The 15,142-nt window shown below is 33.0% G+C and overlaps 2 protein-coding genes and 2 pseudogenes across 2 annotated transcripts; 1 reads left to right on the top strand and 3 right to left on the bottom strand.

The window, feature by feature from the left end:
* Positions 1-5,893: 5,893 nt before the first annotated feature.
* On the bottom strand, positions 5,894-6,713 carry LOC132948248 (uncharacterized; annotated as a pseudogene).
* A 3,715-nt stretch (positions 6,714-10,428) lies between these two features.
* On the top strand, positions 10,429-12,162 carry LOC132937545 (uncharacterized; annotated as a pseudogene).
* A 223-nt stretch (positions 12,163-12,385) lies between these two features.
* LOC132937184 (uncharacterized) lies at positions 12,386-12,795 on the bottom strand. The gene is made up of 2 exons (XM_061004008.1): positions 12,671-12,795; positions 12,386-12,613 (listed from the first exon to the last, which is right to left on the bottom strand). The coding sequence occupies exons 1-2, from the start codon at positions 12,789-12,791 to the stop codon at positions 12,414-12,416; spliced, it is 321 nt and encodes a 106-aa protein (XP_060859991.1). The 5' UTR covers positions 12,792-12,795; the 3' UTR covers positions 12,386-12,413.
* A 12-nt stretch (positions 12,796-12,807) lies between these two features.
* LOC132936341 (uncharacterized) lies at positions 12,808-14,148 on the bottom strand. Its single transcript, XM_061003057.1, has 6 exons — positions 14,039-14,148; positions 13,742-13,975; positions 13,554-13,674; positions 13,302-13,415; positions 12,895-13,239; positions 12,808-12,834 (listed from the first exon to the last, which is right to left on the bottom strand). Exons 1-6 carry the CDS (start codon positions 14,146-14,148, stop codon positions 12,808-12,810), a joined length of 951 nt encoding a protein of 316 aa, XP_060859040.1.
* Between the last annotated feature and the right edge of the window lie 994 nt (positions 14,149-15,142).

A 15,142-nucleotide genomic window follows, 5' to 3' on the forward strand; every position in this document is an offset into this window, starting at 1 on the left:
GCTATTAGAGCCGGCGTTAACAATTTAATTTAATATTATCTAAACTAATAATAAAATAACCGGCTGTTCGAGCCAGATCACGATATATGAAACAATATAATTTGATATTTACAACTTGCAAGGCGATTCGCGACTGCAACGCATAATATAATAAAAAGAACGATTTGCGCTGCTTTCGCGTTAACGGTAATTAACGGACTGCCGGCTTAGGCGTCTGTGGTAATTATACATGGACCGGCTCGTCGTCGGCGGCCGTGCCGTTTTACGTAATAGATAACAATAATATAGTACAGAAGGTAAATATAATATAATAATAATTCAATTAGACAATAAAATTAATATGTCGTGTGTATGACGGTCGGTGGCGGAGTGGTGGTACGAGGTAATATAATAATTATGAATATTTTATTCGTTGGCTTGGACAACGGCCACACCAAAACTTATTGCAATCGCGATCCTCGTTATGTCCGCTGCGGCCAAAGTCACCTCTCTGAACTCTGTGAAAAATCAAGGGACACCCCGGCATCCTGCGCTCTCTGTGGGGAAGCACACCCTGCAAACTAAAAGGGATGCATCAAACACAAAACTCTGTTGCGATCAAGAAACTACAAACTCAAGAACCTCACCCAAACCAACTACTATCAACACTCAAGCAACCCATCTACCACCAGCCATGTAAACCTCACCAGTTCGGACATCTCTCGGCAGACCAACCCTAACCTTGTACAAACCAGTTCGGCCACCCGACAGAACTCCTTCGCCAGCGCAACAAAAGGTAAAACCCAATCCCCTATTAACGACTCCCCTCCCGAAAACCCTCTCTCAAACCAACTTACATCATTCATTCATGAGCTCCAATCACTCATCACACCTCTAAGAACCCTCCTCTCCTATCTCATCAATAAATTAGTTGTTACCAATGACTCTGAATTCTAATCTAAACTCTCCCCTGTCCATAATTTCCTGGAACGCCAATGGTCTTTCCAAACATAAGCACAAATTCCAATGCTTTCTCGAAGCTAAAAATATTGACATCACCCTTATCTCCGAAACGCACTTTACCCCCACATCTCACTCAAAAATATTTGGATATCAAGTTTATCATACTTGCCATCCGGACGGTACTGCCCACGCTGGTACCGCTATCTACATTAAAAACAATTTATCCCATCATCAATTAGCCCAACACTCTGAACCCTACTTCCAAGCCACTACACACCAACTCCACCGCACTGTCGACTTAATCTCTACCAGCATGGAATCAAAACTTTACTGTGCGGCTGTACTCCTTGACGTGGCTCAGGCCTTCGACAAGGTGTGGCATGAAGGTCTTCTCTTCAAACTCAAAAAATTCCTCCCTGCCCCCTACTACATTCTCTTAAAATCATACCTCAAAAATCGCACCTTCTGTGTCCGCGTTAACAACAGCTACTCGTCAACCTTCCAAATACTAGCTGGAGTACCTCAAGGAAGTGACATAGCTCCCTTCTATACTCTATATTCGCCCACGACACTCCGACCTCTCCTCATACATCACTGGGTACATATGCTGACGACACGATAATCCTGGCTTCAAACCATGACCCGCAGGTAGTATCTCTCCGGCTACAAAATCATCTCAACTCGATTCAACTATGGTCAAACCACTGGAAGATCAAAATTAATGAAGCTAAATCATCCTTTATCACTTTCTCTCTTAGACCAGGGGACTGCCCCTCTGTATCGTTTAATAATAACCAAATCCCAATCACCCCGACAATAAGATACCTAGGTTTGATCTTTGACAGGCGCCTCACATGGGCCCAACACCTTAAAATAAAAAGAAAAACAGTTAACTCCAGACTCCATTTACTCCACCCACTTCTTAGATCCAAGACATCATTAAAAAATAAACTATTAGTATACAAAACCATCATCAGACCTGTTTGGTCCTATGACATCCAGATTTGGGGCTCTGCCAAACCCTCCAACACGAGAACAATCCAGGAATTCCAGTCTATCTGTCTGAAGCAAATTGTCTCTGCTCCATGGTTTATCACAAATAATAATCTCCACAAAGATCTAAATATTCCATCGCTCTCTCAATTAACAAAGTCTCACTACGTTTCCTTTCATTCCAAGTTAATCCAACACTACTATCCATTAATAAAACGCATAACTTCTCTAACAATCCCTGATAACTCCCAGAGACGTTTAAAACGCTCCTGGCCTAGAGACCTTCTAATTTAATCTGTCGGGTGGCACTACTGAGTGCCCTCCCTCATCTGTTATTCTCGATATGTAAATACTATATCTAAATTACTTATTGTACTAAATTGTTGTATAGATTGTAATTATATTTTTAATAAAAAAAAAAAAAACAAAAAAAAAAAGATATAGTAGGACCCTTGCCAAGATCAAACAACGGAAATAATTTCATTCTTACTTTACAAGACGACCTCACCAAATTTGCATGGGCCGTTCCCATGGAGAATCATGAGGCAAATACAGTAGCCCACCATTTCGTTACGCAATTTGTATGTCTTCATGGGATACCTCAAAGTCTCATGACGGATTGCGGAACAGAATTCCTAAGCAAAATATTTAAATAAGTGTGTCGACTGTTGAAAATACGCCAAACCTCAACAACACCGTATCACCCCGAAAGCAATGGAAGTCTTGAAAGAAGCCACAGAACATTGGGTGAATATTTGAGGAACTTCGTAGAGAAGGACCAGCTGAACTGGGACACTAAAGTACCCTACGCGATGTTTTGTCATAATTCGACAATTCACTCGGCGACAAAGTTCCAACCATATCAACTGGTCTATGGACACCCATTGGTAGTGCCAACATCATTGTTGAATAGCCCAGAACCTAGATATAATTACGGCGATTATAACTACGAAATAAAAAAACAAATGCAGGAGTCACAGGAAATCGCTAGAAAACACCTGTTAGAAGCAAAACATAAGTCCAAGAAAAGGTATGACAAGACCTTGAGAAGCCAGAACATAGTAGTCGGAAACAAAATTTTATTACAAGATAAAACTTCAAAGGGTAAATTAGCTCCTAAATGGCTAGGACCATTTCAAGTCCTAGACTTTGATCCGGAACGGAAAAACGTTGTAATTAACAAGAAAGGTCGGAGGCACACAATTCATCAGAATCTTTCGAAAATATTTCATGAATAATAATAAATAACCTTCAATACTTTTCATAAACTTACAATGGTCAGTGCACAAGTGATAGTAATATATATACCATTCTGCAGGTGATGGTAGGAGAACCACAGAAATTTCCATTAGAAGAGGCAGTTAATATTACTAACTTTAACAGCCATGAAGGTCTATATTATCAATATATAGGGACTATGAAGACATCAAATTCAGAGTGGAAATTGATTAACTACCTTGACCTAGATAATTATTCGACAAAGTATTTAATGTTGTCAGAGCTTTATCACAGTACTTCTCAACTTTGTGGGAAAATACGACAAAAACTTGAAAGCAACGATAGAATATATATATTTGTCAATTGTTTTCACAAGCTACTCTACCGTATTTATACGAGATTGAGATAAATCATCAAAATATTTTATCTACAATAGGACAAAGCGTGAATACTAACGATAGATTCCGTCGTGGGCTCAGGACTACACGTCGTCTGGCCAGTGTACTTTATGGAAATATCGAGAACATCGACATGGAATTTATCTTAGTAAGATAAAACAATTAACACAAACCAATAAAAACAATTTGAACTTGGTACCAGAACAAATACGGATGATTCAAACGAAGCTTACGGAAAACAACAGTACATTGTCAAGAGTATTAACAAACCAGCAAAAGTTAGAAGAGAATAATCAAGTCTTAAGAGAACAAGTCAAAAGAAATACACAAAAGATTGACAAAATCGTGGTAAAAACTACGTTATTAGAACAAACAGTGCTATTCGAAGTTATGTTAAACCAATACGCATACGAAACACAGAACCTAATCGAAATTGTAAACACAGCTTTAAATAGGAAGTTACATACTACCATCTTATCAGCTCGGAAATGGTTAACAGAGCTCCGAGAAATAAAAATAAACCTACCATTAGGAACCGCCCTACTATTAGAAATAACACAAGAAACTATTTCAGAATTTATTAAATTATCTGAAGTGGCAATTTTCCATAGAGACAAATATTTGGTATTTGTCACAAAAATCCCTTTAGTACATAGTAATGACTTTACCGTTTACAATATAATACCTTTACCAATAGAATACGATAATAAAAGTATAGTCTTAATCGAACCTGAAATTGAAGTATTAGCAATTAGTCAGGATAAAGAAAATTTTTTCGGTATGACAAACAGACAGTGGGAAACGTGTAAACAATTAAAAACTTATACATTATGTAAAAATAACCAACCTATCTACCATAGAGTAAGTACTAATTTATGTGAAATAGCACTGCATTTAACCCACAGAACTTTCCAAATAATTGTAAAATTTGTTACCTCAAATTTAGTGATTTGGAATCATCTATCATATTCAAATACGTGGTTATTTTACACTCCACTGGAAATGATTACGATTGATTGTGTAAATCCAAACAGAGCATTTTCTTTTAAAATCTATGGGTTAGGCAGGTTGTCTATTTCAATGACATGTAAAATTCATACTGAAAGATTTTTATTATTACCTTCAAATCGTGTGAAATCAAATACACATTTAGATATAATCCCAGAAAACCCTAAAGTTAATATGAAACAGTCCTTCGAAGAATTGTTAAATTTGATTGTACCCCAAAACTTTAGTAATGTACAAATAGTAAAAGATTTAATCGAGTTTTCTCAGAACCTCCAAGATTTAGGAAATCTTAACAAAAATCCAACAGAACCTCCATTTATTAAAGCTTTTGATGTACACATAATTTTAATCTATATATTTATAATATTTTGCATTATGATAAGTATTTTTATTCTATTTAAAATCAAAAAGGAAAATGTAAAATTGTATGAGCCAGATCTCCCTGAGACTGAGACTTCAACAAAATAATTAGCAATAGAATAACTATTATAGTATTTTGTTTTATTATTAATACTTAGTATATTTTTATTTTTTTATTTTAGTATTTTTTTTTTTTTTTAAATTATTATTATTTTATAGTATAATCTTCTATTTTTGTGAAACATGGGGACTAAATAGCCCCTATGTTCTATTTAGGGGTAGGGGTGATGTGAATACTAAGAACCCCTGGTTACTTTATATGTAGAATATATGTTATTAGTATTAGTGATATTGTACACCACCACCGGCCAAAACGGAATGTGCTGAGCAAACCCTTTCGGCCCGGACGGAGCAACGACTCGCTGTGTATAACACAAGCGAGTCAGTCTTGGTTTTAAATCAGAGCCTTATGATTGTCAGAACCTCACCTACCATTCGGAACATTTTATATTAATTATATTATTTTAGAAGCATCTGCCGTTATTAATGACACCCAATAAAGGTAATCTAATTCTTTTCAATTTGTGTTGTGACTATATTTATTTGTGACTGAACACCTAAGTGCGTTCATAACATTTGCTACAGAGCCTAGTATATTGAGTTATGATAATAGGAACATCTTTTTTTATTTAAGCAACCCATTTTTCTCTGAGATTTATATTTTTAGGAAATTTGTAAACATTTAAAAAAATACATATTTGTAAAATGCATGAAATAATTATAATATACAAGGTGATTCTTTTATCATAAACCACTCATTATATTTTGAAAATATTTTTTTACATTTTAAAGTTTTTGAAAAATTATTTTTACCTATAAACTTTAAAGTCGTTTATTTTAAATCAAAATATATATTATAAACAAAATATAGTGTTATGTACTATAATATTGAAACGAACATTTTTAGTGGCTCTTTAAAAACTTGGAAACTTTGTAAATTGTAACTTTTGGCTCTTCCGTCTCAAAAGGTTGCCGACCCCTGGTGTAGGTGATTGAATCGGAACGTTGGACGTTGTACCATCGTTCTCATCAACTGCTAAGCTCGTTGACGTAGGTATATATCTGGGTGTTGAATACCATGGAGCGTAATGCGCCAAATCGTCAGAATCAAACGATGCGGGAAGAGTGTCTATGACCGTCGTCGGTAGACTGCCAGGATCATCAATAGGCTATACAAATAATAATTTGTTAATATATATATATTTATCATAAAAATCAAATGTGAAATTTAACAATGGTCTTGTTTTCCGAGCTGGTGCCCATGTCGCCTGTGTAGGGTTGATTTGTGTTAAAAATTCATCGATACCACATTCCTCGTCAGCTACCTAAATAATTATTATAATTATAAATTGTATCATTTTTTAATTTATAAATTAGAAATTTCATTTGCTTGTGAAAGGTCTTCGTGCATTGGAGACATACTTGAATATCTCGGTGGCGAAATGAGCTTAACCTCGGATTCAGTGAATAACTATAAAATAATAAAATACAATAAATATTTTGTTTTACAAGCGATATAAATGATAGGTTAAATTACCTCGGGTGACATTTCCCGCTCCATCGTTGTGCCCATTGTTCGGCTAATTGAGTAGTTGCAAGTATTTTGAGCTGACTGATGAAATTCATGTCTTCTTTAGGAGTGGATCCAATAATATTATCGTCAATTAAATTTTTGAAAAAAACGATAATTTCTTCGGGTGTCTTTGGGCGGTGAATCAACTTTGGTAAATTCCTGGTCCAAATAATTACCCATAGTCTCAAATAGTTTTAAGACAAGTGGTCGTATGATGGTTGACTTTCGAACGACAATACACCATTCTAAATATTGCAATTTCATTAAATCTGTCCTATTTAGCAATACTCGACATCCGGCTTGTATTTTGATTCGATGACAAGCATATTTTCCTCTTGATACACCATACTAGACAGCGAAATAATTTCGGTTAGGTTAGGTATATATAATATTTTCGACTTAAATAAGTTATTTTTTAATTAAAACCAATTAGATTGTGCTTATATATTGGCTATTTCCTGTGTTCAATAATATTTATGATTTTTATTATTTTAAACCATATTAATGGGTATTTACTATTTATATAGATATTAAAAAAAATAATAATAATAATAACTCAACTGAGTTAAAAAAATAAGGTTAACTGTGAACTTTAAACTTTTTAAAATGTTTTCTATCAACTTAACTTAACTCAGTTAAAAATTATCATCAACTTGCCCAGGTTTGCTCAAATCATACTTCAATAATTTGTCACAAATTTGATGTTAGCTTGTTTTTTTACAAGCCGGAAACAAACATACCAGTGCCTATGAATGTATTTATGATATTTTTAAATCGCCATAAGAACGACTTTCCAAGAACCTTGTTTTAAAAAGTAAAAATCTTTGACCAATATTTTTAAGAAACCTGGTGTGCCGTTGCCGTATAAACAAAAACGCTCCTCTTTTATATTATGAAAGTTAGGTAACAAAAAATGACTCTTCAATTTTTTTCCAATATTCAGTTTAATCATAATCTCAAGTGATCCTTTTTGTCAAAAATGGCTTAGAATTTAAAAATGTTTACATACAATGTCAAGTGTAAAACAATTGTTGCATACTCTTATAGAAAAAAAATATTACGGATTTGCTACATTGACTAAATACCTCGATATAAGTATCGGAATTTAGGTATTTAGATTTTAGATCATTGTAAAGTATGTCATACCTAGTAAGTAAACGGGATTTATAAGTTTCCTTTTTACCTTTTTCAAAAATTTCCAATATTTTGCGAATTATTAACAATTATTTTATAATTTATACCTACACTTTTATATTTTAAACACACCTTATAGAGTTTATAAACCTATCCTTATTCCTTGTCGTATATCCGCTAGTATTATGAGATATTTTATGATTTATTTCGCAGTTTCGTCGATTTTAGTATTTGATGGTTTAAATATTTCTTAGAACTTAATATACGTGTGTAGCGTTCATAGGTACGTCATTAAAACGCAGAACCCAGATTGATGGTCATTAGTTAATACTCTATATAAACGAGTGGTGGTGCGTCAGCGAAACAATCTTGTGATACGATGCAATACGATTGTACGGGCCGGGATCGAACAATAATAGTCCGCGACGCCCGGTCACCAAAATACTTCGCGCGTTATGGCTTATGCACGATACACCGCTACTCACCAACCGACCTGTGTTTGTGTGTGTGATGTATGTATAGCGACTCAAAGGAAGTGGACGGGGTCGCCGAGCAAGACCAGAGAGTGTTAGGGTGTCGGATGTGTGAGTGTGTATAATATGTATGAGTGTATGCTTAAAATAATAATAAGAAATAATATTAGGTACCTAACTCAAATAAATGAAAACTAAAATCATTACGGTATTATTTGTTGTATTGCTGGTGGAAGGATAAATATATAAATGCACAACGCAACAATATCATAATAATAATAACATAATGCGGCCTTTAATGCCAATACAGTATAGTATAATAATATGTGGCCCTCCTGGCCCAACAGAATAAAGATATAGGTATAACTCGTATCAAAAAACTATAGTAAAAATGTGTAACAAAAACTCACAGAATAGTGTAGTGGAGACTGGCCAGCTGCTCCTATCCTATAATAATGTTCAGTTCACAACAATATATAAAATAATACTCAGTAACGCTTAGCGCACACAAAAATAGTATAATAAAAGGTAATAACAGTGGAGATTTACCACATAAACAAGTATAATATAATATAAAATGATATGCCGCAGCGATTTGCGCGCACTAACACTAATAATAATGGCGATTCGCGCCTTACAAATTAGTACAATATAGGTATTATAATTATGGCGATTCGCGCCTAACACATGATCATATAATATAATATAAATTTGGCAATTCACGCCTTACAAAACGATATACTATATTAAAATTCTGGCGATTCGCGCCTTACGAATGTTACAATATATTATACCTACGAACTACGACCGACACACAAAAAAATGAATTGCTGGTTTCGATGATGCCTGTGCGCGAATGACTGGCCTAGGCGGCCGAGTTAAAATAATAATAAACGCGCAGCCGGCGCGTCGTTGGCGATAATTTAGGTATTATATAATAATTCACAGATGATACGGACAAATAAAACAGAAATAAAAACAATAATCTAACCGGGAGTCTGAGTGCGTGTCCTCGACCTTGCAGACAGACTCCGCGGCGGCCTTATCCTAATGGAACTCGACCCACCACTACGTTCTATGGCTGGTGTTCTCCTAGGTGTTTTGGGGGGGGGGGGGCTATAAATATAACAAACATTATTAATTTTATTTTTATTTTAATATGAAAATGCGATATACACTCACCGAGGCATTGCCGGACAGTGTGGCCGATACGCAGTGGCGGCTCGTGCTATGGAGCACGTCAGGAGCACGTGCACCACCTATATATTTTAAGAATACTAAATTGCTCAACAGCAATAATTGTAATTTGTTTAACATAATATTTATGCAAGGGATTAATATTTATTGACAAAAATGAAAATTAGTTTGTTGATTAATTAGTTACTCATTTAACATTAGGGAAATACTATAATAGGTGATAATTGATAAGTGATACTGTGATAGGTCGTAGGTGTTGTGGACTATAGTGCCAACTGTACGAGTTACGATGATAATGACGCCGAATGCCGATTAACATGGATTGAGCACAGTGCAAATGTGATCAGTTCGCGCATGCACATATGCATTTTCATTCCCACTACTCGCCTAAAAATGATGTATCCGTCATGGTATCTTGTTCACGGACGAGGTTGTGCTCACAGCAGCGGCGGCGTCGCCATCATGGCCGTGTGGTGGGTGGCGGTCGTTTCCCAGACGTTCCGCTATCGCGTACTGTTGTAGTAATACGTCTTATAATTCGATTTTAATTAAACTATTTTTATTTAAGAAAGAAGAATAGAATTAATTTATAAAAATGTATCTGACTAATATAATAATTATGATCTATTTTTATCCATTGTTTATTAACCATATAAATTTAAATACCTACTATAATATTATAATATACTAGAGCCGGTTTCACCACCTAGAGTTAGAGTACGAGTTAGCAATAACTCGGAGTTAGCGCAAAAGAGTAATGTCACGACCCGGAGTTAAGCGGTAACTTCAAGTTAATGAAAATATTTACTCTCAAGGCGGGTTTCCACTATACACGTTTGCGTGTACGTGTATAAAAATCCCTTGCTGTGATTGGTTGGTATCCATGGTAAGATTATGGTAAACCAGAGTGTTTATACATTCTTACCACACGATTAACCGTGTTACCATATTGTTGAATCTAGCTGAACATTTTTCGTGCGCACGGCAAACCATGATTGTATTCGAATACTGATAAGGAGATAAAATATCTAGTAATTTTAAATTTTCCTTAATGTGCACTTGACAGTTGACACTTGTGCATCGGACGTTGAATTCATCAAATATGGATCCGTCTAAAATATTAGTAAGTACCTTATATTATAATTTTAATGTTATTTATTATTCATTCAAGAATATAAGCAATGGTTAATTTTATTAGAATGATTATTTAAATATTTTATTATATGACTTTGGTATTATGTTGAATGTTTCAGGGAATTTTGTGCAGAAAGTGCAATAAGTTGATTGACTTGAACGATAAAAACCACAAATGTTCAGCAAGTAAAGAAAATAAAAAATATATTTTTATTTTAATGTTACAACATTGATGTAATTTTGTTCGGTCAAAATTCTTATTTTTTTGCATATTAAATATATAAAAGTAGTAGTTTCACACTTCAATTTTTAGTAACAAAAAATATAATTTTAATAAATTGATTAATTTAAAAGTATTTATACTAATTTATATTTTTAGCTACTGCTCAAGCTCAGTTCAAATTTCAAAAACTTCAGCCTAAAATGTCATGTTAGTAACTACTAATTCAGTAAAATTAATTTCTGCTAAATCATAGCCAAGCTAACAATTTAAAAATGTCTATTTTAGCTAGTGTATCATCGTATTCTCCAATGCCTTCAACTGTCACAAAACCATCATTGATATCAAACTTCTTGAATGAAATCGAACAAGAAGAACAAAGTGATACTTCAAGCCTCTCAGAAAATAATTCTGATGATGATAATAATGAGTTTTATACCAATCTGATTACTGAGGTCAATGAACGTAATCCACTGTGGGATCATCGTCTCCCAATGTCTGCACGTTATGAGCCCATCAAACAAAATTTATGGAATGAAATTTATGTAGCATTGAAAGGTTATTTTAAATCCATCTATAATCTAATATTTCGTTTTGTTTTGACTATAATTTTGATGATTATTAAATGTATGTAGGTATATATCCAATAGATGTCTTGAAAAAAAAGTGGAAGTATCTCAGGGAAAAATATGTTAGGGAAAAAAGAAAACCGGCAAGTGGTGCTGCAGGAGGGGAAAAAAAATATGGTGTCATATGAACTCGTTGCATTTTTTAAACGATATCATTACAAGCAATTATAAGTAAGATTATAATATTATTTACATTGTTGAAATATTATATCAACAAATATTAAAGGTTATTGACACTTATAATTGATGAAGGTTTAAGTTTTTTTTCTCTTGTATGTCTGATGTATTTTCATTGAGATTTTAATCTAAGCAATGGTCAAATTGTATATGAATAATATTATATTTTGTTAACAGAACTACAAGTAATATAAATCCATCATCGACTGAAGATTTGTCATTTTTAGATACAGCCAGTACAGAACAGAGTACTAAGCCAACAAAAAGTAATTGACACTTATTTATTTATTATGGTTATAATATGTGGTTCTGATTAAAATTATTGGAATCTCTGTTTAGGATCAAAGAATGATACTTTTGAAGAATCAATTTTAAAGGAATTACGCGAATCAAGACCTGTTGCTCCACCTGCAGTAAATGAAGAAAACGATGGGGACTTACATTTCTGTAAATATTTAGCCTCATTGATGAAAAATCTGACCAAAAAAAAAAAATTTACATTGCAATCACAAATTATAAGCCAAGTTATTAATAGTTTGGAAGACTGACTGAAATTATAAAGATATAAGAGACTGAAAGTAACTTCTTACTAATGTGTTCTATTTAGTCATTATTTGTTTTTATATTTTATTTTAAAATTAAAATTGATCGGTTAAATCATTATATTACTAGTCTCATAAAGTATTATTATTATTATTTTATTTTGTTTTGTTTTTATTGTTAAAATACCAGTGATTTTGTTAATTTTTAATCTAGAAAAGGTTTTATTATTTTTTTTTATAACTTTTATTTTAATTTCAGTCATAACCTGTTTGAATGTTGAAGTTTGATTTTTATTGAATATACAAATTTTATTTGCAAACATTTTTAACATTCAAAGTTTATTTACAACATTATTTACAATCTTTCATATTGGAATGCAACTGCACCTTCGCTTGAAAAATAATCCTTAAGTTTATTTCGTGTTAGCTTAGCATTTGCTGAATAGGTATTGGTTCCTAACTGGTGTACTGGTCTTAAAGCTTCCATTTCTTCTGTTCTCCATTGATTGTTTTGATCAAGTTCAATGTCCAAAGGGCCACTATAATACCGTACACCTATGATACATCCAAGTTAAAAACTATCATATATTTAGTATTCTTAATAATAAATACCAGCATTGTTTTCTGACATTTTAATAAAATTATGTAGTACAACGGCAGCTTTTGTAATTGCTTCTACAGTATTTTGCCCGGCTATAATTGGTTTTCTAAAAATGTGCCATTTTGAGGCCATTATTCCAAAAGTATTTTCAATTGTACGTCTGCCTCTGGAAAGTCTAAGTTAAAAATAATTTTGTAACATATCAGTATATTTTAATTTCTTAAATAGATAAAACCGACCTATAGTTAAATATTGATTCGTTTAATGGCAATTTTCTTTTACCTCTTCCTGGGTAAGGGTGCATAAGATTAGTTAGTAGTGGAAACGCTTTATCGCCAAGTGCGTAGTATGGAATAGGACCATTGGCACTATCTATATCTTTAGCAGTTGGGAAATTTAAATTATTTTGAAAAAAACCCTTGCCCATTTCAGAGTTGGAGAAAACTCCGCCATCACTACATCTTCCAGCTGCACCAATGTCTACTATTGTAAAGTTATAACTGGCATCACACATTGCCAACAGTATTATACTATGTGATCCTTTATAGTTATAGTTTTCAGATCCACTATTTGCAAATGCCTACACAATTGAAATAAATCATATTTTTATTTGTTCAAATGAAAAAAATAAAAAATTATTACCTGGTGTATTATATGTTTACCATCAATACTGCCTACACAATTTGGTACTTGCCATTTGTTTTCAAACTCAGCAGCTATTTGTGCCCATTTATTAGTAACTGGTACAACTAATACCTATCATTGGAAGTTATAATTTATTAAAATAACAACTATATTTTGACTGGCTTGTAATAGTTTATAAGATATAGAATACAATTTGTCTTAATTATATCCTAATGTTAGTATACCCAGAATACTTTAAACATTACATACCTTTTTATTTAAAGTATCCCATAAAACTTCACAACATTGTAAGATTAATTTAGATACAGTAGCCTTCCCTATACGAAAAGAGTACATAATCGACATCATTGATTCGCCAGAGGCAAGATACCTATTACATAAATTAAGTATAAATATACTTAACAAATGGATAGTAAATAGTAATGAATTATAATAACCGCAAAGTTGCAGTTAGGACTTCTCCAACCGATAATATATCAGGCCGACTTGGAAATCTCTTTATTTTGGGTCCGACTACGCACACCAGTTCTTCAAATGTACTAGCAGACATTCTTATAAAGTTTTGGTACAGTTCTGAATTTATTAATTGCAGTCCACTTGTCAAACAATGCCAATGCCCATGTACTCTCCTTTCTTTTAAAAATGGTTTAATATGCAATCTGGGTTTTGATCTAGTAAACCATAATGTAGTATTAAAAAATAATAAATACTGAAATAAAAAATTATATTATTACCTGTGTTTTTTGTACTTTTTGTGTAATAAAGTGGCTAAATATACAAGTAACACTTTTCTATAATGAACCTCGTTAGCATAATTAAACCATTGTATATCTTGTATTTCCATTTCACAACCGTTTATATTAATTATATTATTGTAATATAAATTATATTATTCACATTTTCAATAAAAAATAAAAATAAATTTAAATGTTATCAAATTAATAAAGTACAATCACAGAATAGATGATGCATTGATAAATCGTTATCAAAAACCATAAATAATATAACCATAGCTACCAAACCTAACCGATGGTAGACCGTTCGTAGTAAACGGAATCTGTCATTCAGTGCACGTACACGCAAACGTGTATAGTGGAAACCCGACCTCAGATTTTAACCCCCGGTTATTCTGGGTAATAACGTCTTAACTCCTAGTTACGACCACGGTATCAGCCGCGTTGGCGTGGGAGGGATTGTTTATATGATAATAATAATGTAATCATGTAGATAACATATCGAAGTTTATATTTTGGCGCTGTTTTTTTCTTCGGATTTTTTTACTTCAACGTTTTCATAGTTCTTACCTCGGTTTCTAATAGTGCATTTTTAAAACAAGAGTTTAACTAAAATATAATGTATCGTCGAATACTATACGATGACAGTGACGATGATGAAGATATTATTGCTATGCAACGTCGACCTCGGGTATTTTATGAAAGAGTCAACTACTGTGAATTGTATGATGATCATGATTTCATAAATCGATTTCGTATTTCAAAAGCTACGTTATTTATTATTTGCATATGACATATTCGACTTTAGATAACGTGGGAAATGTTATAGATAAAGTTAGTAAAATTAAAACAAATAAATAAATATGATACTTAAGATCACTAGTCAACTATTTAAAAACAAGTAATAAAATATATAAAATGTTAGTATGGTAGGTTATAGTAGGTATAGTAAATTATAATAACATCAATACTAATAGCAATAAAAATCACAGACGAGTATTTAGTTCTTCAAGCCATTTTATAGCTGTTGGTCCACCCTCGTGTAGTTTTGTTAATCCTTTTTTGAACATTGTAATGGGACACGACTCAACCATATGTTTGATT

The sequence above is a fragment of the Metopolophium dirhodum genome, chromosome 1 (assembly GCF_019925205.1).
Source record: "Metopolophium dirhodum isolate CAU chromosome 1, ASM1992520v1, whole genome shotgun sequence".
Taxonomy (NCBI): Eukaryota; Metazoa; Arthropoda; class Insecta; order Hemiptera; family Aphididae; genus Metopolophium; species Metopolophium dirhodum.

Excerpts from the sequence above, each read along its gene's own strand:
- LOC132937184 (XM_061004008.1), bottom strand. The coding sequence starts at position 12,791 with ATGGCCTCAAAATGGCACATTTTTAGAAAACCAATTATAGCCGGGCAA. Across the intron at positions 12,614-12,670 it reads AATGTCAGAAAACAATGCTG|GTGTACGGTATTATAGTGGC; the intron begins GTATTTATTATT and ends GATGTATCATAG.
- LOC132936341 (XM_061003057.1), bottom strand. The coding sequence starts at position 14,148 with ATGGAAATACAAGATATACAATGGTTTAATTATGCTAACGAGGTTCAT. Across the intron at positions 13,976-14,038 it reads AAAAAGTACAAAAAACACAG|ATCAAAACCCAGATTGCATA; the intron begins GTAATAATATAA and ends ATGGTTTACTAG. Across the intron at positions 13,675-13,741 it reads GTCCTAACTGCAACTTTGCG|GTATCTTGCCTCTGGCGAAT; the intron begins GTTATTATAATT and ends TTTATGTAATAG.